General features: G+C 38.6%; 1 protein-coding gene across 1 annotated transcript; it reads left to right on the top strand.

The window, feature by feature from the left end:
* Window positions 1-1,326: 1,326 nt before the first annotated feature.
* Window positions 1,327-12,429, top strand: DBR1 (debranching RNA lariats 1). The gene is made up of 8 exons (XM_004453768.4): window positions 1,327-1,676; window positions 2,176-2,300; window positions 3,822-3,902; window positions 5,638-5,723; window positions 6,324-6,548; window positions 8,984-9,064; window positions 9,327-9,472; window positions 11,214-12,429. Exons 1-8 carry the CDS (start codon window positions 1,480-1,482, stop codon window positions 11,908-11,910), a joined length of 1,638 nt encoding a protein of 545 aa, XP_004453825.2. The 5' UTR covers window positions 1,327-1,479; the 3' UTR covers window positions 11,911-12,429.
* Window positions 12,430-24,700: the final 12,271 nt, after the last annotated feature.

Here is a 24,700-nt window from a genome sequence, read left to right as displayed (position 1 = left end):
GTCCTTCAACAGGAAAATAGATAAATAAGTGGCAGTATATCCATGCAGGGGAATACTTCACACAATAAATACAACATACTAAGACTACTTGGAACACGTGGGTGAATTTCACAGACATTAAGTTGAATGATAGAAGCCAGACACAAGAGTGTGTAGTAGATGCTGACATTTACATGAGTTTAGAAACAGGCAAAGTTGATATATGGCGATAGAGATCAGATAGAATTTTCTTTTGGGGGAAAGGAGTTTGGGAGGAGCCTTTGGAATGATGGAAATATTTTATACCTTACTATGGATGATAGAGCTATGGTTCACTACATACACATGAAATTCATCAAATGGATCACTTAAGATTTGATTTGTTCATGTTACTTCAAGGACATTACCTCAATTGAAATTATTTTTTACATGGAGGAACAAAAGGATACAGAAGAAAACAATTCCAATAAATTAAAAGTGAAATGGAAAAAGTTATATTGAGCAATGTTGTAATAAGCATCTGTTATTCTTAAAATTTTTAAAAATTCAAGATGGAAGGAAAATAAAATAATAAAAATTAATTGGGAATATTAGATTCCATCTTTTTCTACTTCTCTCTCAAATGAAACATCATAGAAATGATGTCCTCCTTGCAGATTTGAATGAAATTTCCCATAAATCACTGGGTACGAGGTCTTCCAAAAGATTCACGTCTTTGACTTTTCCAGGGTCATCAATTGCCATTGGTCTGTTTACCTGCCCCACTTTGCTTTGAATCAATTCTGGGGTTTTAAAAAAATTATTTATTTCATCTATTTAAAAAAGTATATTTGGAGATTGACTTTGTCATTCCTGATTATCTTTTCCTGATTAAATTTGCTAGAGGTGTGGGTGTTTCCTTTTTTTTTTGTCTCGGCTACTTATTCTTCAGTGATCAGTCTGGTCATTGAAACTGGAAGTTTTCAGGATTCATCTGCTTTCGCTATGCTTACAGTCTAGTTGGGCAAACAACCAGTTCGTAGAAAGACGGAGAATATCTGGCCCCGTTTATAAAATAAGGGATTCTTTTTAAAAACTCTTGGTGGCCGGGGGTAAGGGTGGAGCGTGGTTTTAAAATCCTCTTGGAGTTTTTAAGTTTTTTTTAAAAACATGCTTTTTTTTTGTTTTAATCTTATCAAATTTCTGCGGGTCTTATTTATACCGTTCTGATCTTCAGTTTCACCATCCGTCACACTCTTGGGACTCGAGGATCCGCGGCAACCCGCAAAGCCGGATAATTCGAAGGTTCCCAGGGCTTGTGGGGGGAACCAAGCCCCGCCCAATTCCTTTCTCGCGAGATTTTGAACCGGAAGTGCGTTATCTCTTCGGCGTCGGCACGGAGTGTTGGCGCTGTTGATGTTGGCGGGAGTCGGGGTCGCGGTGTAAGCCTCCTCGCTGTCCCGCCGGGGACGGCCGTGGTCTAGCGGGTTGCGGGCAGTGCCCCGGTGTCGGGCCGGCAGGATGCGGGTGGCTGTGGCCGGCTGCTGCCACGGCGAGCTGGACAAGATCTACGAGACGCTGGCGCTGGCGGAGCGGCGCGGCCCGGGCCCGGTGGAGCTGCTGCTGTGCTGCGGCGACTTCCAGGCGGTGCGCAACGAGGCCGACCTGCGCTGCATGGCCGTGCCGCCCAAGTACCGCCACATGCAGACCTTCTACAGGTGAGCGGCGCGCCCGGAGGCTTCAGCCCGCGGAGGCGCGGGAGCGGAGGTCGGGTCGAATGCCCTCCTGCCACCCGTTAGCCGCCTCCCCTGAGTTGCTGTCTTTGTTCACGCTCGCTCCAGAGTCTGGGACTCAGTAAACGCTTTCCTTTTTTCCATTTACCTGCTTTTTCTGGTTCTAAAGGGATCGCACACTGAGGTGAATAAGCACCTGGAAGAAGAAGCTGACAGGTTGAGAGGACTCAGGCACTAGTTTATTTAGTAATTCAGGAGTTTTTTTATTGACCGACAGCTATGTGGTAATCCCCGTTCTAGAAGCCGTGGACGCGACAAAATTCTTGACCTCATTGAAACTCAAGTGGCAGCTCTTCCTTCTGAAGGACAAGAATGGGATACTGTGCAATTCGTTTTAACAAACTCAGGCTTTTCGTTTTGACCTCCTTTTGCTTGTCTTCTACGCCTAATTGAGGGAACTGACAACTTTACCCTTATGTTACAGATATTATTCTGGAGAGAAAAAGGCCCCAGTTCTCACGATCTTTATTGGGGGAAACCATGAAGCCTCAAATCATTTGCAAGAGCTACCCTATGGTGGCTGGGTGGCACCAAACATTTATTACTTAGGTATGTGTTCTTGGGAATGTTTTTGGTTTGATGGGCTAGAAAAGCCTGTTAGGATTTGTGTATCAGTTGGGTAGCATCTTGAGATATGTGGTGTTTTGGAGAATGTTACTTAATTAAATAATCGGGAAGATTTAATTAAAGTAATCTAAATAGTTAATCATGAAAATATATCCATGCTTTGCCTAGTGATTTTTTTGTTTTAGAAATAGTTAATGTAACTTCAAAGACCTTAAACACTATTTGAAGTCCCTTTGTTCTTTCTTACTCTTTTTATTAAATTAAAGAAATAAACCTTTTTATCATGGAAATTGTTAAACATACACAAAAGTAGAGATTAGTGTAATGACTCTCTGTACCCATTGCCCAGTTTCAGTTACTATTAACATTATCATTCTGCCATTCTTGTTTCAGGGTTCCACTCACCCCACTCCTGTGCTTTTTTTGTGTGGTACTGAGCGGGGAGAGTTGACTGGAATATTTTAAAGCAAATCCCAGCTTATATTATTTATATTATTTCACCATATCATTTGATCATATTATTTATATATGCCAATCCATATTTCTAAGTGAAAAGGCTTTTAAAAATACCACAACTACAGTGCCATTATTGTACCCAACTAAACTAACAGCAACTCCTTTTTATCTGTTGCCTAGTTCATATTCATATTTCCCTGATTATCTCAAAAGATGTCTGTTTTTAAATTGATTTGTTTAAATAGGATCCAAATAAAGCCCACACATATTTGGTTGCTCCCTGCCCCCTTTTTTTCCCATGATGTTTATTTGTTGAAGAACATAAGAAATTTGTCTTGTAGAATTTCTTGTTTTCTGGATTTAGCTGGTCAGATTCCTTGTGTTTTTAAAATGTTCTTTATTCTCTGCATTTCCTGTAAACTAGCGTTTAGATTTAGAGGACGGATTAGATTTAGTTTCAATTTTAGTCCTCTAGAACTATACAGTCCTTCTCTTTATTTAAATGTGCTTTTCCCCCTAGAATAGCTACACTTTTCAGTGATGAATCATAACTTCAAAATTCAGTTTCTCTTCTTACGGATTGATCGTCTTTTGACAATTGCAGTATTGTCAAGAGGTGAATTTGTCTAAAGCTGATAACTCTGAAAAGAAATATAGGTACTTCAGATTCTTTATATCTTGTGCCTGTTGACTTTTAGATCTATATCATCTAAATCCATCACAGGACTTTTTCCCCTTTTCTCTCCACTGCACTCACATTTTCACCTAGGTACCAAATTGTGTCTGTTTCCTTCTTAACGTCCTCTCTCCTTTGACCCTTTCTTTCTGTTTGTTCTTTTGGCTGATCTACTTCCAGGCCTCCCCCTCTCCCTCCCTAGTTTACCTCATGAATAGTTGGCATATCACTATATAAAATCATAACCTCATCATGACATGTAATTTTCAAATAATTTTAAGACTGCATGAAGTTCAAGCTTCTAAATGGATCATTCGTTTAGTAAAGAGCTCTCTTTTGCTTATAGCAATTTTTATTGTGTCATTTTTCAGGTTTGGCCGGTGTGGTAAAGTACCGAGGTTTAAGGATTGGTGGGATTTCTGGTATCTTTAAATCTCACGACTATCGAAAAGGTAATGTTTTCCAACTTTAGAACTTGCATGCCGCAGAGTAACTTAAGCATAATATATGGGTTGACTTTATTTTCATTGAGTTCTTCTTTGAACTGTTGTTAGCTTTTTTATTCTAAATTATTTTGTACATATAAAAATATAGAAAACTGTAAGATTTTGTGTGTACAGCATCTAGTTTTATCAGGCACCGTATCATATTTAATTGTGATTTTTAAGAAATATAACAGTACAGATAAAATTGAAGCTCATTATCTGTCCTTAATCCCATTCTTCTCCTTTCACCCTCTGTCTCCCTGCAAGATAGCAGGCAGCTGCTATTCTGAATTTGGTGTTTATCATTTCCTTGATTATTTTTATATCTTTACCATGTATGTAAGAGCTTGAAACAATGTATTATATGGCATGTTTTCAAACTTCATATAAATGTATCATCTTACACATATCTTTCTGCAACCTGCTTCTTGGTTTTGTTTTTGAAATCCATGTTGATACATGTAACTTTAATCCATTTACTTTAATTGGGGAGTAGTATTCCATTGTATAAGTGTACCACAGTATACTTACTCATTCCACTGTATCTGAATGAATTGGCTTGATTTTAAAATTAAAGGAATAGCTTATATTCATATTCATTTCACAAGTTTTATGAATTAAATATATTGGCAGGTAAAACTTACATCTTTAGTGTAACGGTTAAGTAACAAGTCTGTTTCCTGCCTCCCTGCTCCCTATGATTCTAAATGGTAGGAGTGGGCCTACAAAAATAGGTTGTGTATTACCTGGCAGAGGTGGGTGCACATTGGAGCCATTCTTTCAAGGACAGTTGGTAATATCTGCAAAAATTATGAATGCACCCTCACCCAGGAGGTATAATTCCAGGAATTTATCTGTAGATATAGTCCATAATTGCAAAATTATATATGCAAATTTATTTAATTATTGTAATAGCAAAAATTAGTAACTAAATATACCATGGTATAGTATACAGTATAATGCTTTGAAGCCATAAAAAAAAAAGAAACAGCAAAGAAGCTTTATGTGTAACTGAAGTGGAAAGAGCTCCAGGATAAGTTAAGTGAGAAAACAAGGGGTAGGGCATGTGTAAAGTATAGCACCATTGGTATAATAAAGGGAGGATAAAGAAATGCACGGATGGGATCCCTGGAATACAGTACAAAACCTGATTAACATAGGTTGCCTCTAGGTAGGGTTACTGATGGCTGGGGGACAGGAAGGAGGAGCTTTTTGAGGTAAAATTTATATACCATCCTAAGTATGCAATTCAGTGAGTTTAGGACATTTTTAGAGTTATGTGACCATCACCACCATCCAGACTTGGAACATTTCCATCACCCCAAAAAGTTTTCTTATGCCTCTCTGCAGTTATCCCTGGCCCCAGTCCAATCCTAGGCAATCACCCGTCTACTCTACAGAAGGGATACTTTTTACTCTATTCCTTTCTTATAGTGTCTTTTATTTTTAACTCTTGAATATATATAATGCATTCAAAATTAAATATAATTCGATATTCAAAAGCACAAGCCCCCCAATTATTTAAATTTATGGTTTGTGATTATTAGTAGAAAATGCCAGCATGTTAAGAGCATTGTTTTTAATACAATTTTTAAGAACCAAAAGCATTGATGACAAACATCAATTTTGGAGAAATGTGTATATGAATTTGTATTTGCAGTAAGGGAATTGAATATAGTTTATTTCTCTTCTTTAATTTCAGGTCATTTTGAGTGCCCTCCTTACAATGCAGCTACGATAAGGAGTATATATCATGTGAGAAATATTGAAGTCTTTAAATTAAAGCAGGTATGTCTATAGTACATTATAGCAGACTTGAAAAGATTTTAAAGTAATTCTATACCAAAATGTATTTTGATCATTTTGGTATGCTATTTCTAAGAAGTTAATTCTCTATTTCTAAAATTTGGATCTTGGGATGCTTTTAGGAGGTTCCATATTTTAATGGTTATGAATTTATTTAGTGCATTATAATAAAATAAAACATTTAATCCATGATTTCAGATATTATTCCTTAGGAAAAGGTTAGAGAATATATATTGAAATAAGGTGAAGTAATTTATAGAATACATATTTTAAATAATAGTAAATAAATAAAGTATTAAATAAAAAAGATATAATAAATGTGATAGAGGATATGAGAAAGTCCTGGAGATGTTATCAAAACACTGGCTTAATTGTAGAGTAGGTGAAACTAGGTTTTTGTCTGAGAATCCACTAAATGCTCAACACTGGTCTAGGCAGTTATCAAGTGTCTTTAGAATGAACTACACAGAAATCTAAAGAGGTAATTGGGTAAATAGTTGTGTAGATAGATAGGAGGTCATGGAGTGATGGCAGAGAAGGGGGATATTTTGTTTTTTCAATCTGAATTTTTTTTTCTTTAAGTTGATGCAGCCTATTGATATATTCTTATCTCATGATTGGCCAAGAAGTATATATCATTATGGAAATAAGAAGCAACTTCTTAAGACTAAGTCTTTCTTCCGACAAGAAGTGGAAAATAACACGTTAGGAAGTCCTGCTGCCTCAGAACTTTTAGAGCACCTGAAACCGACTTACTGGTTTTCTGCTCACCTTCATGTGAAGTTTGCAGCCTTGATGCAACATCAGGTAGGAAACAAAATGCTTATTCATTTATTTAACAAATACTTATTGAACATCTATGGACTAGGCGCTGTTGGCACACTCATAAATTTAGAGAAAGAAATAAAAGACAACTTTCCTCTTGTGAGCAGCTCACTACTCCATCTGGGAAGAGACAAAGCACGTACAGCATAACAAGTCTGTGATAGCGAAAGGCTGGGACACTGGGAGCAGATGTTGGGGACATGGAAGGGGCTGCGGGTAATGAGGTTGTTCCTGGTAGAGGGACCAACACGTGCAGAGGCTGGAGGTCAGGATGGCGCATTTGAGCAACTGCAGCTGGTTCCCATGGCTGAGGCATAGGGAGAGATGGAACTGCATCAAGTTCCTGTCTGCCTTCTGGACTCTGCCTTCTGGTTTGGGTTTTAACCAGAGGATGATGGTAAAATATTGAGGGGCTTTAAGCTGGGGAGTGAGGAAATCAGGTTTTTGTTTTAGAAAGATTAGTTTGGCAGCAGTGTGCAGTGTGGATTGGGGTGATGTAAAATGGAAGGCAGACGGCTCAATTGGGAGGCTATTTATTAAGCAAAATGAGGTTTTAACCTAAGGCACAGAAGGAATACAAAGAGTAAAGCAGGTTCTTGAGAGATTTGGGAAGCAGAATCATCAGGATTTGGTGACGGGAGAAGGGAGTCTAGGATGTTTCCTTGTGTTTTCCCTGGGTACTAGCTGTGTGGCTGATGGTGCTTGGTGGAAATTAAAGAATATATACTTATAATTAGGCTTTTATGAACAAGCGGTTCTTTCCATCTATGATTCTGACTGAAATCTGCCTTGCCCATAAAGTATTCCATGATGGAAAAAGTTTGAAAAGTGCTGGGTAAAGTTAGGATTTCTTCTTGAAGACGTCTACAGAATTTCTGAGCGCCTTTAATGTACTTATGAGCATTGCCTTTATCCAAGAGTAGACTATCTTGTGTCGTAGTTTTCTGTCATATGAGTTACCTTAACCATGTTCCTCAAACATAGTTTGGACGTTTCTGTCTGAAAATATTCCTATAGGTCTTTTCTGTTGTGGGCTTATTCTTCTCACTCCTCAGTTTCAAAGGGAGAAGGAGGAGAGGTTACGACTCTCATTTTCCTCTAGCCACACCACCCAGTGATTATCCTCTTTAAAATATCAGTCACCTTTCTCACATCTGTTTTACCTTCTTCTGTCTCTTAGGGCTCATGGAACTCTTGAATTTTTATCGAAGCATCTGATTTGCTATTTTTTCCCCTACTTGATCATCCGTTATCAACCTCAGAGACTTATATCTCTGCATTAATGCTATGTCTGGTGCCTTTTTATTGGCTCCTCAACCTTGTCTTACTCTGCCAGTGTTCCTTTTCAGCCCTTTCATCAACAGCAAAGATCACTTTTCCTAGAGAGGCTGCACTGCCACAACTGCCTGTAGTCTCTGTGCCTACCACCTTTTTCAGTCCTTTGCCAGAATTGAATTGATGCTTGGTCCTCAGGAGGACTTCTGTAGCCTGCACTTGATGTTTTTTCCCTTCCACATGCCTCACTGTTTTCAGTGACTCATTTTTACTGCTTCTAATGTAAGCTCATTTTTTGGTTATCTCCCCCTATTTTGTTTCTTGCTGAGAAAAATTTTTAAAAAAATAGCTTTATTGGAGTATAATCTACATACTGTAAAATTCACCCATTTTAGGTGACTTTAGTAAATTCGCAGAGTTGTGCAAGCAGCACCATAATCTGGTTTTAGAAAATTTCCATCACCCCCAAAAGATCCCTTGTTCCTGTTGCAGTATAGTCTCATTTCTACCATCACCCTGGGCATCAACTAACCTGCTTTCTGAATGTTTCATATTAAAGGAATTATGAAATATATAGTCTGTTGCATCTGGCTTCTTCCATTTGCATGTTTTTGAGGTTCATTCATGTTGTATCATGTATCAATATTTTTTCTTTTTATTGCTGAATAGTATATCTTTCAATGAGTATAGCACACTGTACTTTTGGTTTAGTATTTAAGAAATCTTTGCCTAACCCAAGGTTATGAAGATTTTTTCCTGGTTTCTTCTAAAAGATATATAGTTTTAGCTCTGCCATTTACTTTTTTTTTTTTTTAATTTTTTTAAATAGATACTTAAATTACACAATTTACTTTCAAGCTCTTCTGTTATCTTAGTTCTTATTTAATCCTTGTACCATCTGCTTTCATTTATCATCATCATTAGATTTTGCTTTGGTTTTTATAAAGACCTTGATGCTTAGCAAGGGTAAGTACCTTGCCTGTGTTGTACGAGTGGGTATAGAAGGGACTTGTTTTGGAAAGTAATCTTTATTCTTTTGATATACAATTTTGTGGTATCAAAAAGATTAAGTCAGTTTATTCAATGTATGAGTTTCCTATGATGTTTTAATTCTCTCTTAAATCATGTTTTGTATTGTCTAGGCCAAGGATAATGAACAGCCAGCCAGAGCAACTAGATTTTTAGCCTTGGACAAATGCTTGCCACACAGAGACTTTCTTCAGGTAAAAAGAAAATGAAATGACGTTACAGTGTACTTTTACTCTACTAGTGATTTAAAAAATTAATTTTCCTTCCAGAATTTACATGTGGCCTTTGTTACTTATGTATTCTGATTTTTCTTTAGGGCTATTTAAGTTACATATTGTGTTTAGGCTAATAAATTGCTTTTGGTTTTTTAAAGTCATAGTAACATAGTAACATAGTAACATTTTAGGATATTAAAAATGATAGATATTTCTTAAAATTGCCCATTTCTTCCCGTAGGTGATAGACATAGAACATGACCCCAGCGCTCCTGGTCACTTAGAGTATGATATTGAGTGGCTCTCCATTCTCAGGGCTACTGATGACCTTATTAATGTAACTGGGCGCCTGTGGAATATGCCTGAAAACAATGGCTTGCATACAAGGTAAGCCTAATCTTGTTCAGAACTTGCATGTACAATCTGCCCACCCCACCCCCTTTGTTTTTTTCAGGCTTAATTCATTCACTTTATTTTTCTTGTGGAAACGCACCCCATGGTAACCACATGATCACAGCCGGAGCCTGGGTCCCCTGCATAGAGACTCTGGTGAAGGGCTTTACAGGATGGCCAGTGAATTCCTGAAGGGGAGTTTTGGTGAATACAGTCTTTTTCCAGAGATCAGGGGTGAGGTCGCCATAAGTGTTGGAGATGGCATCAAAGGTGACCTGGCAGAGTTGTCCATAGTGCCTGCGCAGCCCCTTGCTGAGGAAGAGCAGTCATCAGTACTGGCAAGCAGCAGGAGCTTCTTGGTTACAGGGGCTGAGGCTGTGGCAGTGCCTCTGGGCAGGGATGAGGTGCCCAGCAGAGAGCCACAGTGTCCGGTCATTTGCGGTGTGGGGCTTGCTGTAGCCCTGCTGCAGAGCGACAGTGGAGAGCTTGTCGGGATGATGACCCTGTGGATGATGGTAGCTACCTCCTTGGAGAACTTAACACCCAGACCCACAAATGGCCACTCTAGTTCCCAGTGGTGACATGCCTTGAATGTCCACCAGCCAGCATGGGTCTGCTTTATGGACAGGCGTAATTTTCCAAACCTTGTTCTTGAGGGACATCCCCAGGATAAAGTCAGTGATCTCAAGACTGACTGATAAGCAGGAATAAGATAGGTCTCCTGCAGGGACTTGATCTTCATACCCTTGACCAGGTTTGGTCTTGCCTCTGAGCTCCTCAACCTTGGCTCTGGTCCTGGCCCCAACCCGGGCAGCTGTCCTGGACCCAGATGCCACTGCCAAAGCCTCTGGAAGCCTCTGTGGCCTCCAATTTCAAGCCCCCAGGGCCTCTGGACCCTCCCAAAGCCTTAGTATGATTTGTCATTTGGTGTTTTCCCTGAGAAGTTTCCACTCTTCCCTTTTTTTAATCAAGGGAATTATTGTTGAATGAGTATTTGAACAATTAAGTTTACTTACTGGTATTCTCTAGAAAATTACAAGTTTTCCATCTTAGGAAGGCAAGGAAAATGACTGTTGAGTACCAACCAAATAAGTATATAAGTGTGTATAAAACTATAATTAATGTGGCAATTTGGTCCATTCATTAAAATAATTTAGGGGAAACAGACTTGGCTCAGTGGTTAGGGCGTCCGTCTACCACATGGGAGGTCCGCGGTTCAAACCCCGGGCCTCCTTGACCCGTGTGGAGCTGGCCCACGTGCAGTGCTGATGCGCGCAAGGAGTGCCCTGCCACACAGGGGTGTCCCCGGCGTAGGGGAGCCCCACGCGCAAGGAGTGCTCCCGTAAGGAGAGCCGCCCAGCGCAAAAGAAAGTGCAGCCTGCCCAGGAATGGCGCTGCCCGCACTTCCCGTACCCCTGACGACAACAGAAGCGGACAAAGAAACAAGATGCAGCAAATAGACACAGAGAACAGACAACCGGGGGAGGGGGGGAATTAAATAAATAAATCTTTAAAAAAATAATAATAATTTATATTTGTTTTGGGGTGTGAGTTAAGGAGTTTGTTTTTTAAGTTGTTTTTATTTCAAATGGTCCTTTGCTAAATTAAGTGTAGTTTTACTAAAAATTTGATATGGGGTTTGTTCTTTTTATCATTGCACTGAAGCCCATTGCTAGATTTCATTTATTGCCTGAGGCTGGTAAAGTGTAAAAAGCTATTGTTTGGACTCTTCTAGGTGGGATTATAGTGCAACAGAAGAAGCGATGAAAGAAGTACTGGAAAAATTGAATCAGGACCTCCAAGTGCCATGTAACTTCAGTGTAACAGCTGCTTGTTACGACCCGAGCAAGCCACAGAACCAGATGCCGCTGGTTCATAGGATCAATCCTCAGACAACTGAGTTTTGTGCCCAACTTGGCATCACAGACATTAATGTCAGGCTTCAGAAGGCCAAGGAAGAGCAGCACTCGTGTGGTGAGTATGAGGAGCAGGACGCTGCAGAGAGTCACGACTCTGGGGAGGACCCTAGTGAACATAGCACAGACACGTCTGCCCTGTCCTCCATCAATCCAGATGAAATACTGTTAGACGAAGAAGAGGAAGAGGAGGATAGTATCGTGAGCATGCGTAGTGATGTGAATACACCATCTCTAGAACCTTCTTCTGATCAAGCTTCTGACTTTTCTGCAAGCTTTTCTGATGTCAGGGTCTTGCCAGGCTCCATGATTGTATCTTCTGACGATACACCGAGTTCCCCAGTCGGTGGAGAGGGGAATCCTGGTGAGGCTGTGCAGCCGGAGAATGGGAAGGACATAACTGAGGTGCCGTTGAAGAGGCTGAGTGATGAACATGAACCCGAACAAAGAAAGAAAATTAAGAGGAGGAATCAAGCCATCTATGCTGCAGTAGACGAAGATGATGATGCAGCATAAGCCAGTTTACTGGCCTTAGTATTACATGTAGACACTTAATTTTTGAGACTATTTTTTAGAGTTGGATTTTTGACTGAAGACTTTGTAATAATGAAGTTACTATATGAAAATTTCAGTGAAGTATGGATTTTGTCTTTAGGCCTTTGTATGTTTCATATGCAAACATTAAAATTTCATATATTTTCCTGATTGAATACCTTATTTTGAAGCCATGGATTATTCACTTTGATATTTAAGCAGATACTTTTTGAACAGCCAGGCACTTCTGTAAGATGGGCATACAAAGATGAGTTAAGGGTATTTTTGCGTTCAAGGAATTAATACCGCTGTAAATATCTTAATGTATAAAATATGGTATCTGTGTATTTTGTTTTACAGAATTGTCATGTTTGAATATACAGTTTTCTATGCTTTTATGATAAATCTTTCCTGGTTAACTCTTAGTATCTGCCATCTATAAATTGAAATTGAAGATGGTTGATAAGATTGCAGGAAATAAAGTATTATAATTACTAAAGATTAATGGACATAAAATCTTACCTTTTGTCTCTGAGATTAATATATATTTTAGCTTTACCTTTAATTATAATGTAACTAGTACTGTGTTTATTTGGGGCATAGTTCAGCTTAGTTTCATCAATGTTTGACTTGCAAAAAGCATGGGACTTTAAATGAAAACAGCGTAGTATTGGTGCACGAGAGAAGAGACCATGGACAGAATGAATAGAAAGACCAAAACTAGGTCCGAACATATATAACAATTTAGTTTGTGGTTTAAATGACATTTCAAATCACAGAGGGGAAAGAGGACCTTTTAAATAAGAAGGGTTGGACATGTGGATAGCCACTTGGAAAGAAAATTGGATTCATATTTAACATTATATACCAAAATAAACTTCAAATAAATCAGAGATCTAAATGTGAAGAATGAAAACATTTAAATACCACATGAAAATCGGTAAATTTCTTTGTAGCCTGAAACTGAGGAAAACCTTTGTAAATACATCTTAAAATCCAGACAAAAATAAGAGTGATGCTTTTAACTATGTATAAAAATAGATAACCTTTGCATGGCAAAGAAAACACCATAAACAAAGTCAAAAGATGAATGGCAAAATGAAAAAATGTACATTCAACTCATCACAAAGGGCTTATCTTGGCAAAACAGAAAGGACTCTATAGGTCCTGTAATACCACTTCTAGGAGCATGTCCTAAAGACATATCTTCACAAGTAGAAGCATTAGCACAAGATTATTCGTTGTAGCATTATTTGTAATAGCAAAAGATCAGAAACAATCTAAATGTTCATTATGAGGAGATTGGCTAGACAAACACCCAATGAAGTGATTTGCAGCCTTAAAAAAGGTTGTGGGATTATAGGAAGTAATTGGAATATGTAAATTCATAGAGTTAGAAACTACAGATTACCAGGGGCTGGGTGGGGGTAAGAAGTGGGGAGTTAATAGGGTGATGGAAAAATTTTGGTAATGGATGGTAGAATTAGCAGTACAACATTGTGAATCTGATTAACACTGAACACTGAATTATGTATATGAAGGTGGATAAAACAGGAAATTTTAGGTTGTATATTTATTACCTAACAGAGTGAACCCAATATAAACTGGACTATAGCTAATGGTATAATTATAATACTGGTTTATCAATTGTAACAAAGGTACCACACTAATGCAAAATGTTTATATTAGAAAAAACTGTGTGGGGGGGTGTATTTGGGAACTCTACGCATGATTTTTCTGTAAACCTACATCTGGTCTAATATATATATATAAATTGTGGGGCACAGAAACTTGAACAAAAATGTTCATTATTCATGATAGCCAAAAAGTAGAAACAACCTAAACGACTGATGAGTGGATAAACAAAATTGTGGTATATCTCTACAATGGAATATTATTAAAAAAAAAAAAAAGAATGTACTGATACATACTACAACATGGATGAAACTTGAAAACATGCTAAGTGGACGAAGCCTGTCACAAAAGAGCACATATTGTATGATTCCTTTTATATGAAATGTTGAAAATAGGCAAATCCATAAAGCCAGAGTAGATTAATGATTGTCTAGGGCTGGGGGAATGGAGTGGGAGCAATGGGGAGTGACTGCTAATAGGCATGGGATTTCTTTGGGGTTGATAAAAACATTCTAAAATTACTTTGTGCTGATGGTTACATGGCTGTGAATATACTAAAACCCATTGAATAGTACACTACACACACACACACACACACACACACACACACGGGAAAGCCCCATAGGGTGTGAGTTCCAGGTTATATTACGAGAAAACAGATGCAGAACAGTGTATATAGCGTGTTTTTGTGTAAGAAAAGTTTCCTTGTTTTGCTTTTTTCTTTCACTTTTGAATGTGTAAAACATTTACATGTTTCAAAAGTCAAAACTATATAAAAAGATACACTCAGAGATGTCTTGCTCGCATTCCTAAGCCCTCTGTTCTCCTCTTTCCAACTATTTTCATTAGCATTTGAAATGGTGATATCGCAGGTAGATCTTTAAAGTGGTAGAAACCGGAAACTTTTAAGTTGTGGAAGTCCTTGATCTTTGGTCTGCAAGCATCCATTCCTCTTTTCAGTAGCAGCACTGATCATTCTTTTTTCTTAATCAGTTTTATTGATACATATTAATAAAGCATACACTTCATCCAAAGTGAACAATGGTTTTGGCATCACATAATTGTGCATCATTATTAGAGCCTTTTCATTATTTCAATAATAATAATACAAAACAGACAAGAAAATTCTTTACCTCTCAGTCTTTGTTTCCCCTGCTGTACATAGCTGCTATTTCTAGCTATTCTTGCACAATTATTTATTCATTAAGCAGTTTTTGAGATATATTCACATACCATATGATCCATCTAAAGTGTGTAATTAATGGCTTTTAGTATAATCACAATGTTTGCATTTATCACCACAAGAAATTTTAGAACAATTTCCTTACTTGAAAAAAACTCACCCCTTAGCATTCTTTCCCTAGCCCTACATAACCACTAATCTGATTTCATCTTTATAAATTGATTTATATTTACATTTTATATAGGTGGAATCATACAATATGTAGTACTTTGTACCTGGTTTCTTTCACTTAGCACATTTTTTTTTCATATTTTTTGTAGTATTAACATACATTTGTTCAGCTTCAGAGAAAAATGGTGTTAATACTGCACTTTTACCCATATTCATATTTCACATGCAGTTTTATTATGCTGTATAGTTCCTTTCCTTTTAGTAATATACATGACCTTAGACTTTCCCTTTAAATCATTTTTTAAAAAAATTTTATTTATTTCTCTCCTTCCCTCCCGTTGTCTGCTCTCTGTCTCCATTTGCTGTGTGTTCTGTGTCTGCTTGCACCCTCAGTGGCATTGCGTCTCTTTTTTGTTGTGTCACCTTGCTGCGTCAGCTCTCCGCGTATGCGGGGTCACTCCCGGGCAGCCTGCGCTTTTTTCACGCAGGGCTGCCTTCCTTGCAGGGAACACTCCTTGCACGTGGGGCACCCCCACATGGGGGCGCCCCTGCTTGGGACGGCACTCCTTGCGCACGGCAGCTCTGTGCATGGGTCAGCTCACCACATGGGCCAGGAGGTCCTGGGTATCGAACCTTGGACCCTCCCACGTGGTAGGGGGATGCTCTGTCAGTTGAGCCACCTCCGCTTCCCCATTTTTTTTTAAGGAGGTACTAAGGATTTAACCCAGGACTTGTACATGGGAAGCAGGTGCTCAACCACTTAAGCTTAAACCACTTTTATACTCATATAATAGAACTGCTAGCCACAAACATTATGCTGAGCTTTCACCTTTTCTATTCATTTCCAAAGATTAACACATCCTTTTTCACCAATTCTGTACAAGTTAACCTCAGCTTTTCATTCTCTAAACTGATTCCATTTTCTAGTGACCCATATTCAAGATAGTAACTCCATGAGATTACACAGTATATTTAGTTCCTAGCACAATCATGAAGTACTTGTCATTTTATGTTTGGCTTGCTTCACTCAACATGTCCTCCAGGTTCATCTATGTTGTCGTATGCTTTATGACTTTATTTCCTTTTACAGCTGCAGAATATTCCATCGTATGTATATAGCACAGTTTGCTTATCCATTCCTCAGCTGATGGACACCTGGGTTGTTTCCATCTTTTGGCCATCGTGAATAATGATGTTATAAACATCGGTGTGCAGATGTCTGTGTTGATCATTATTTTTTGGGAATCACCTCTGTTATGCTGGGTTGGATATCCCGGGTGTCCTGCCCTCGCCTGTCAAAAGGCAGCCATGTGATATAAATTATATCGGTTAGATGTCCCTTCCTTGGAGTGTGGATCTTTTTTTTTTTAAATTTTTTTATTTTTTATTGACTTTGTAATAATATTACATTAAAAATATATATGTGAGGTCCCATTCAACCCCACCCCCCCCACCCCCCCTCTCCCCCCCCAACAACACTCGTTCCCATCATCATGACACATCCATTGGATTTGGTAAGTACATCTTTGGGCACCTCTGCACCTCATATACATTGGTTCACATCATAGCCCATACTCTCCTCTATTCCATCCAGTGGGCCCTGTGAGGATTTACAATGTCCGGTGATTACCTCTGAAGTACCATCCAGGGCCGCTCCATGTCCCAAAGACGCCTCCACCTCTCATCTCTTCCTGCCTTTCCCCATACCCTTCGTCCACTATGTCCACTTTTCCCATTCCAATGCCACCTCTTCTATGTGGACATTGGATTGGTTGTGTCCATTGCACCTCTATGTCAAGAGGAGGGTCAGATTCCCGGAGTGTGGATCTTGATGAGAGAGATAAAAAGATGAAAATGGTTGGTGCTCATTAGTTCCAGTGGCAGTGCCCTAACAAAACTTTTGAATAGTTTCTACATTATTCCACATACTCAGCGGTGCACTTTTTTAGCTTAGTTTTTCAATATTCTTTCCATCTTCTGACTTACCCTCCATCTCCTAGTAAATTCTATTGTTTAATTTAGCCAGAATGCATTTTGGTGCTTGCAACCAACCTGAATGCTAATGATTGTAATTAGCATAGGAAAAACAAAAGCATGATAAGAAAACCAAAGCTCTCACCTGTTATGATTTCCTTCTTTCTTCATCAGCCTAGTTTACTCATCTCTTCAGAAACTATTTATTGAGGTGCATATGTGCTAGGCACTATATTAGGGTTACAATGATGAGATAAACAACACATAATGCTTGCCTTCATGAAGTTTATAGCACAATAAGGTAAATTGATATTAATAAAATAATTACACCAATAATTGTAAAATTCCATTTGTAGTAGTGTGACAAATGAGAGGAACACATTACTATAGGAGCAAATCAAAGGGACATTTGATTTATTTATTTATTAAATATTTATTTATTTATTTAATCCCCCCCCCCCCCGCCCCGTTGTCTGTTCTCTGTGTCTATTTGCTGCGTCTTGTTTCTCTGTCCGCTTCTGTTGTTGTCAGCGGCACGGGAAGTGTGAGCGGCGCCATTCCTGGGCAGGCTGCACTTTCTTTCGCTCTGGGTGGCTCCCCTTACAGGGTGCACTCCTTGCACATGGGGCTCCCCTACGGGGGGGGGACACCCCTGTGTGTGGGGGACACCCCTGTGTGGCAGGGCACTCCTTGCGCACATCAGCACTGCGCATGGGCCAGCTGCACACGGGTCAAGGAGGCCCGGGGTTTGAACCGCGGACCTCCCATGTGGTAGGCGGATGCCCTAACCACTGGGCCAAGTCCGTTTCCCTTAGAGCTATTGTTTAACATAATACCAGCTGGTGGTATTGGCCAAATTTTTAAAATAAGAAAAGGAAATAAAAGATATAAAGGTTAAAAAGGAAACATCATTATTTGCAGACCATCTATATAGAGATCATCAACATAGGAAGGAAAAAAGCAAAATAAAAAGATGTGTACAAACAAAGTCAAGTTTTCCAGTACAAAGAGAATTTTAAATATAAATAGAATCATCCTACATCAGAAATAACCAGAAGAAAAAATGATAGAGAATAGCAAAACAGCAACAAAAATGAAAACATTTCTGTAAATTAATTTATTAAAAAATGCACAAGACTTCAATGGAGAAAACTTTAAAACTTTCGTTGGGGATTGACTCATGTCCCCCACAAAAGGCAGGTTCGGGTCCCAACCCCTGGTCCTGGGGGTGTGAACCCATTTGTAAATAGAACCTTTGAAGATGTTATTGGTTAAGCTGTGCCCAAACCGAAGGAGAATTATTGGGCCTTAATCCAATATGGATGGTGCCCTTATAAGAAAAGGAAATTGTCCAAGAAAGGAGAAGCCATAGTGAACAGTCAGACACTGGAAGGCAATAGAACCTGGAAGAGAAAGGAGAAGACCCTGGCAGGTGCACTGCCACGTGGGAGCAAGCGGGGGACCATGGATGGCCGGCAGCCAGCCCCAGGACACCGCCGGACTTGGGAGGAAGGTATCCCCCTGCGGATGGCTCAGTTTTGGACCTCTTCTCGCTTCAAAACTGTGAGCCAATAAATTCCCATTGTTTAGGCCAACCCATTGTATGGTATTTATTTCAGCAGGTGGGAAACTAAAACACCTGAATTAAAAGAAATAATACAATATTTCAATAAATAAACAGTCCATGGTTCTGGATGTCATGGCTTAACATTGGAAAAATGTCAATTCTTGCCAAACCAATCACGACCAATTACCCCCAAACCACCTGTGTGAAAGCATGGACTCCATTCTGGTAATGTAACAAAATCTGGGAAGTTAATTTTTAATATAAATTATAGCAGTGAAATTATGAAGAAGATTCCAAAGCAATTCCTAAAAGTATATTACAGTATTGGTAGCAAGAAAGAACACTGTAAAATGTGAACATTTTCTTTATTTTTAGTATACAAAACATGGATAGGAAAAGCTAAAGGGCAATATTGAATGATTCCAAAGCATTTCATTTGCTCTCCCTTTCTTTACCATTTTGGACTTCTCTAGCTGTTGATTTATTGAATCCAAAGTGGAGAGTTCCTGGAGATTTTCTGAAGTTTTCATTTGTAATTTTATCAAACTTTTAAGTTCTCACCTGAAAACTGTTTATCAGTCATTGTTAAGAAATTTTATCTTTAAAATTTATTTTTTTGAATTGCTTATATATTTCCATGGTACACAATCCAAATAGTACAAAATATATATATAATGCAAAATCTCTCACAAAATAGATAGATGATAGAGGGAGGGAGGGAGGGAGGGAGCCAGGGAGGAAGGGAGGAAGGGAGGAAGGAAGGAAGGAAGGAAGGGCCAAATGTAAAAGTTGGTAAATCTGTGTGTCTGGGTTGGGGCATATTGGAGTTCTCTGTATTATTTTTTATTATTTTCTTTATTAGAGAAGTTGTGGGTTTACAGAACAATCATGCATGAAATACAGGATTCCCATACAACACCCACTACCTAAAACTTGCATTGGTGTGAAACATTTGTTACAATTGGTGATAGGACAGCTTTTAAATTGTACTGTTAATTGAAGTCCATGGTTTAACTTGGGGCTCACAGTTTGTGTGGTGTAGTTTCATGGATTTTTAAAAAGCTGTTTTTATTCTGTTGCCACCAGCAATGAATGGATGTTTCTCTCTCTCTGCATCCATTCCAACCCTTGATATTTTATGGGTTTTTTTTTTTCCTTTCTTTAAATAACGGGGGAAATGGTAGCTCATTGTGGTTTTGATTTTCATTTTTTCTGATGGCTAATGATGTTGATAGCTAAATTTTTTCAGTGCTTTTTTTGGATATCTTCTTTGGAGAGATGTCTATTCAAGTCCTTTGTCCATTTTAAAAATAAATTGGGTTGTTTGTATTTTTGTTAAGTTGAAGGATTTCTTTATATATTCTGGATATTAAACCTTTATCAGATATGTGATTTCCAAATATTTTCTCCCATTGTATAGGCTGTAGCTTTATTTTCATGATAAAATCCCTTGAGGCAGAAATGTTTTTAATTTTGACGAGCTCCCACTTATCTATTTTTTTCTTTAGTTGCCCAGAAACCATTGCCTGACACAAGGTCCTGAAGATGCTTCAGTATGTTTTCTTGTAGGAGTTTGATAGTTCTAGCTCTTATATTTAGGTCTTTGGCCCATTTTGAGTTGAGTTTTGTGTATGGTGTGAGATAGAAGTCCTTTCTTTTTTTCTGTTTCTGTTTCTTATTGCAAATGAAGATACAGTTTTCCGAGGACCATTTGCTGAAGAGACTGTTCTTTCCCAATTGAGTGGTCTTTGACATGTAAAAAATTAGTTAGCCGTAAATGTGAAGATGATTTCTAAGCTCTCAGTTTGATTCCATTGGTCTATAGGTCTGTTCTTGTACCAGTACCATGCTGTTTGTTTTTCTTTTGTACAGTTTTGATTAGTGTGGCTTTGTAATAAGTTTAACATTGGAACGTGTGAATCCTCCAACGTCATTCTTCTTTTTCAAATGGCTTTAGCTATTTAGTGCCTCTTATCCTTCCATGTAAATTTGATGATTAACTTTTCCAATTCTGCAAAGAGGGTTGTTGGAATTTTGATTGGGATTGTATTAAATCTATAAATTTCTTTGGGTAGGATTGACATCTTAAAGATATTTAGTCTTCTATTCCATGAACACAGAACATCCTTCCATTTATTTAGTTCTTCTTTGATTTTTTTTTTAAGCAAGGTTTCGTAGTTTTCTGTGCATAAGTCTTCTGCATTCTTGGTTAGATTTATTTCTAGGTATTTGATTCTTTTAATTGGAGACATCTCACCAGTGATCCAAAGTTGCTAATCAAAGGCCATGATCCGTGATTAGCCATGGCTACCTCTAGTCTTGGGAAAGAGGATTTTTATGTCCCTCTCTGTCACCAGAGAGCCAGGAGCTGGACCCCAGGGTGGCCTGTCCTGAGAGTGGGGGATGGGTGCTGGTAGCCGCCACGCATGCATTTTCCTGTTGTTATTCTTTTTTTTTAAAACTGGAATTTATCAGCCTTTTCCTCTCGCTCTTCCCTGGATGCTGTACAGTGTTCTTCCAGCCTCTAGAGTTTCAAATAGTTGTTTCAGACAATTCCTGCCTGCTTAATAGCTGTTCTGGTGGAAGGAATGTGTCCTGGAGCTCCTTGCTCTGCCATCTTCCCACAGTCCTCTCTTTTGTATTACTTTTGTATTATGTTGGCAATTTTCTTGTAAGTTTGAAATAATTTCAAACTAAAATAGTTTAAAAAATCCTTTTCCTTTCATCTCCTAGTTACTCAGTTTCTCTCCCTTATAGTCAACCGATTTTACCAGCTGAATTTCTCTTTTATGCTCCCTTTTGAGAAAGATGGCAACAAGCACACATTCTCTTCTTTACCTTGCTTCTGCACTTAGCAATGTATCTTGGATATGATTCCACATCAATCCATAAAAACCTTCCTTGTTCTTTTTTTTTTTTTATGGGCACCAATTATTCCATTATTCTATTGTATGATATGCCTTAGTTTATTAAATCAGTCTCTGCTGATGGACATTAGGTCTTTTCCGAAGCTTTAATAATAAAGCAATGAAAATAAGTATATATGCCATTTCACTCATGTGTTAGGATAAATTTGTGGTAATAGAATTGCTGGTCACAGGTAAATTAGTAATTTTGGTAACTATTGCTTAAGTGCCCTCTGCAGAGATTGCACAAATTTAAGCTCCTAGCAATGTATGAGAGTGCCCATTTCTCTTAAACCTTTTTCAACACTCTGTGTTAAAATGCATAGGCCTTTGCTCATCTGAGAGATGAAAAAGTGCATCTGAGGTAGTTGCCTTTATCTTAAATGTGAGGTATTTTCATGTATTTAAGATCCATTAGTATTTCTTTATTGTGAACTGCCTGGCCATAGCTTTTGCCTAGTTTTCTACAGGATTGAAGTTTAAATTCTTACTGATTTGTAGGGATTTTTATATAATAGAGAATTTATAATCCTGATTTTTATTATCTTGGACTTACTACTAGGGAGTCTGTTATAACTAGGCCTTTTATAAAATACAATTGTAAAACAAAGCAAATTGGAATCAGCAAATCCTATAAAACAAATGTACAGTTTAAAGAATTATTAGGAGTGAACACCCCATAACTGCCATCCAGGGCACCCAAGGGGCCACATCTAAGCCATTCATTCTAGAGGCCCCTCTGTGTGCCCCATCCTGATCTCAGACCTCACTCGTCCTCCAGAGGTATCGATTATCTTGTCTTTTAGAACAATTGCTTCCTTGTCTTTCTTTATAGATTTTCACTCATGTGAAATCCTAGACACTATAATTTAGTTTTGCCAATCCAAAAAAATTGCTGTCTTCTTTTAAACAAATCAATTTTATTGATGCATATTAATAAAGCATGCAATTCATCCAAAGTGGACAATCAGTGGTATTTGGTATAATCATATAGTTGTGCATTCATCACTTCAGTCATTATTAGAGCATTTTCATTATTTCAACAACAATAATAATAAAACCAGACAAATGAGAAAATTCTTCACCTCTCAGTCTCTCTCTGTTTCCCCTGCTGTACATAGCTGCTATTTCTGGCTATTCTGGCATAATTATTTATTCATGAAGCAGCTTTATTGAGATATAGTCACATACCATACAATATATCTAAAGGGAATAATCAATGGCTTTTAGTATAATCACAATGTTGTGCATTCATTCATCATCACAAAAATTTTGAGAATTATTTCATTACTCCAAAAAGAAAAACTCCATACCCCTTACCATGTCTTCCCTGCCCCTACATAACCATTAATCAAATTTCATCTTTATAAATTATTTACATTTACATTGTATATAAATGAAATCATACAATATGTTACACAATATATTTAGTTCATAGTAACACAATCAAACAGTATTTGTCCTTTTGTGTCTGGCTTGCTTTACTCAACATTATGTACTCCAGGTTCATCCATGTCGTCATATGTTTACAATTCATTTCTCCTTACAGATGCATAATATTCAATCATGTGGGTATACCCCAGTTTGTTTACGTATTCATCGGTTGATAGACACCTGGGTTATTTCCAGCTTGTGGCAATTGTGAATAATGCCACTATGAATATTGATGTGCAGATGTCTATTCATGTCACTGCTCTTAGTTCTTCTGGATATATACCCTGTAGTGGTATTGCAGGGTCATGTGGCAAACCTATATTCAACTTCTTTAGGAACTGCCAAACAGTTCTCCACAGTGGCTGTACCATTCTACATTCCCACCAACAATGAATGAATGTTCCTATCTCTCCACATCCTCTCCAACACTTGTAGTTCTCTCTCTTTTTTTTTTAAAAGATTTATTTATTTATTTCTCTCCCCTTTCCCCCCACCCCGGTTGTCTGTTCTCTGTGTCTATTTGCTGCGTTTTCTTTGTCCTCTTCTGTTGTTGTCAGCGACACAGGAATCTGTGTTTCCTTTTTTGTGTCATCTTGTGGTGTCAGCTCTCCGTGTGTGTGCAGCGCCATTCCTGGGCAGGCTGCACTTTCTTTCACGCTGGGTGGCTCTCCTTACGGGGCGCACTCCTTGCGCGTGGGGCTCCCCTACACGGGGGACACCCCTGCGTGGCACGGCACTCCTTGCGCGCATCAGCACTACACATGGGCCAGCTCCACACGGGTCAAGGAGGCCCGGGGTTTGAACCGTGGATCTCCCATGGGGTAGACGGATGCCCTAACCACTGGGCCAAGTCCGCTGCCCTCTCTGTCTTTTTAATAGTGGTCATTCTGATGATAAAGTGGTGAAATGATAACTAATTGTACTATTTTTTAAAATTTATATATTTATTTATTTCTCCCTACCCGCCTTGTTGTTTACACTCACCATGTCCGTTCATCTTCCTTGTTTCTTGTGGAAGCACCGGGAACTGAACCCAGAACCTCTGATGTGGGAGGGAGGTGCCTAATCACCTGAGGCACCCTGTTCCTTGCTCTGTTGTGTCTCTCATTATGCTTTTCTTCTTGTGTCTCTTGTTGTATCATTGTGTTACATCAGGTTGCCTTGCTTGCCTGTAGTGCCAGCTCACTGTCTTCTTTAGGAGGTACCAGGAACTGAACCAGGGACCTCCCATGTGGTAGGCAGGAGCCCAATCGCTTGAGCCACATCCACTTCCTTCATCGTAGTTTTTATTTGCATTTCCCTAATCATTAGTGATGCTGAACATTTTTTCATGTGTTTTTGCCATTTGTATTTCTTCTTCGGACAAATGTCTATTTAAGTCTTTGGCCCATGTTTTAATTGGATAGTTTGTCTTTTTATTGTTGAGTTGTAACATCTCTTTATATATCATGGATATTAAAACCTTATTAGGGGAAGCAGATGTGGCTCAAGCACACGTAAGGGCTGATGCGACAGACTGGTGCAGATGGATTGGCATGGTGAGCTGACGCAATGAGATGATATGACAAGGAAACACAATGAGAGACACAACAAGCAGGAGAGAGATGGCTCAAGTCATTGGGTGGGGACCTGGGTTCGGTTCCCAGTGCCTCCTAAAAAGAAGATGAGCACACAACAAACAGACACAGAGCAGAGAGCAAGTGCAAATGACAAAGGGTGGGGTAGGGGGGGAGAAAAAAATAAAATCTTTAAAAACAAACAAACCTTATGGGACATGTGATTTCCAAATATTTTCTCCCATTGAGTCAGCTGCCTTTTCACCCTTTTGACAAGGTCCTGTGGGGTTCAAAAGTGTTTAATTTTATGGAGGTCCCATTTATCTATTTTTAATTTTGTTGCATG

The sequence above is a fragment of the Dasypus novemcinctus genome, chromosome 4, assembly GCF_030445035.2.
Source record: "Dasypus novemcinctus isolate mDasNov1 chromosome 4, mDasNov1.1.hap2, whole genome shotgun sequence".
Classification (NCBI taxonomy): Eukaryota; Metazoa; Chordata; class Mammalia; order Cingulata; family Dasypodidae; genus Dasypus; species Dasypus novemcinctus.
Note: the sequence above shows the minus strand (reverse complement) of the source record. Positions and strands in the feature narration are given on the sequence as shown.

Bases quoted from the DNA above. Each gene is read 5' to 3' on its own strand.
- DBR1 (XM_004453768.4), top strand. From the start codon at position 1,480: ATGCGGGTGGCTGTGGCCGGCTGCTGCCACGGCGAGCTGGACAAGATC. The intron at 3,903-5,637 runs GTAATGTTTTCC...CTTTAATTTCAG, and splicing joins ATCTCACGACTATCGAAAAG to GTCATTTTGAGTGCCCTCCT. The intron at 5,724-6,323 runs GTATGTCTATAG...TTTTTCTTTAAG, and splicing joins AAGTCTTTAAATTAAAGCAG to TTGATGCAGCCTATTGATAT.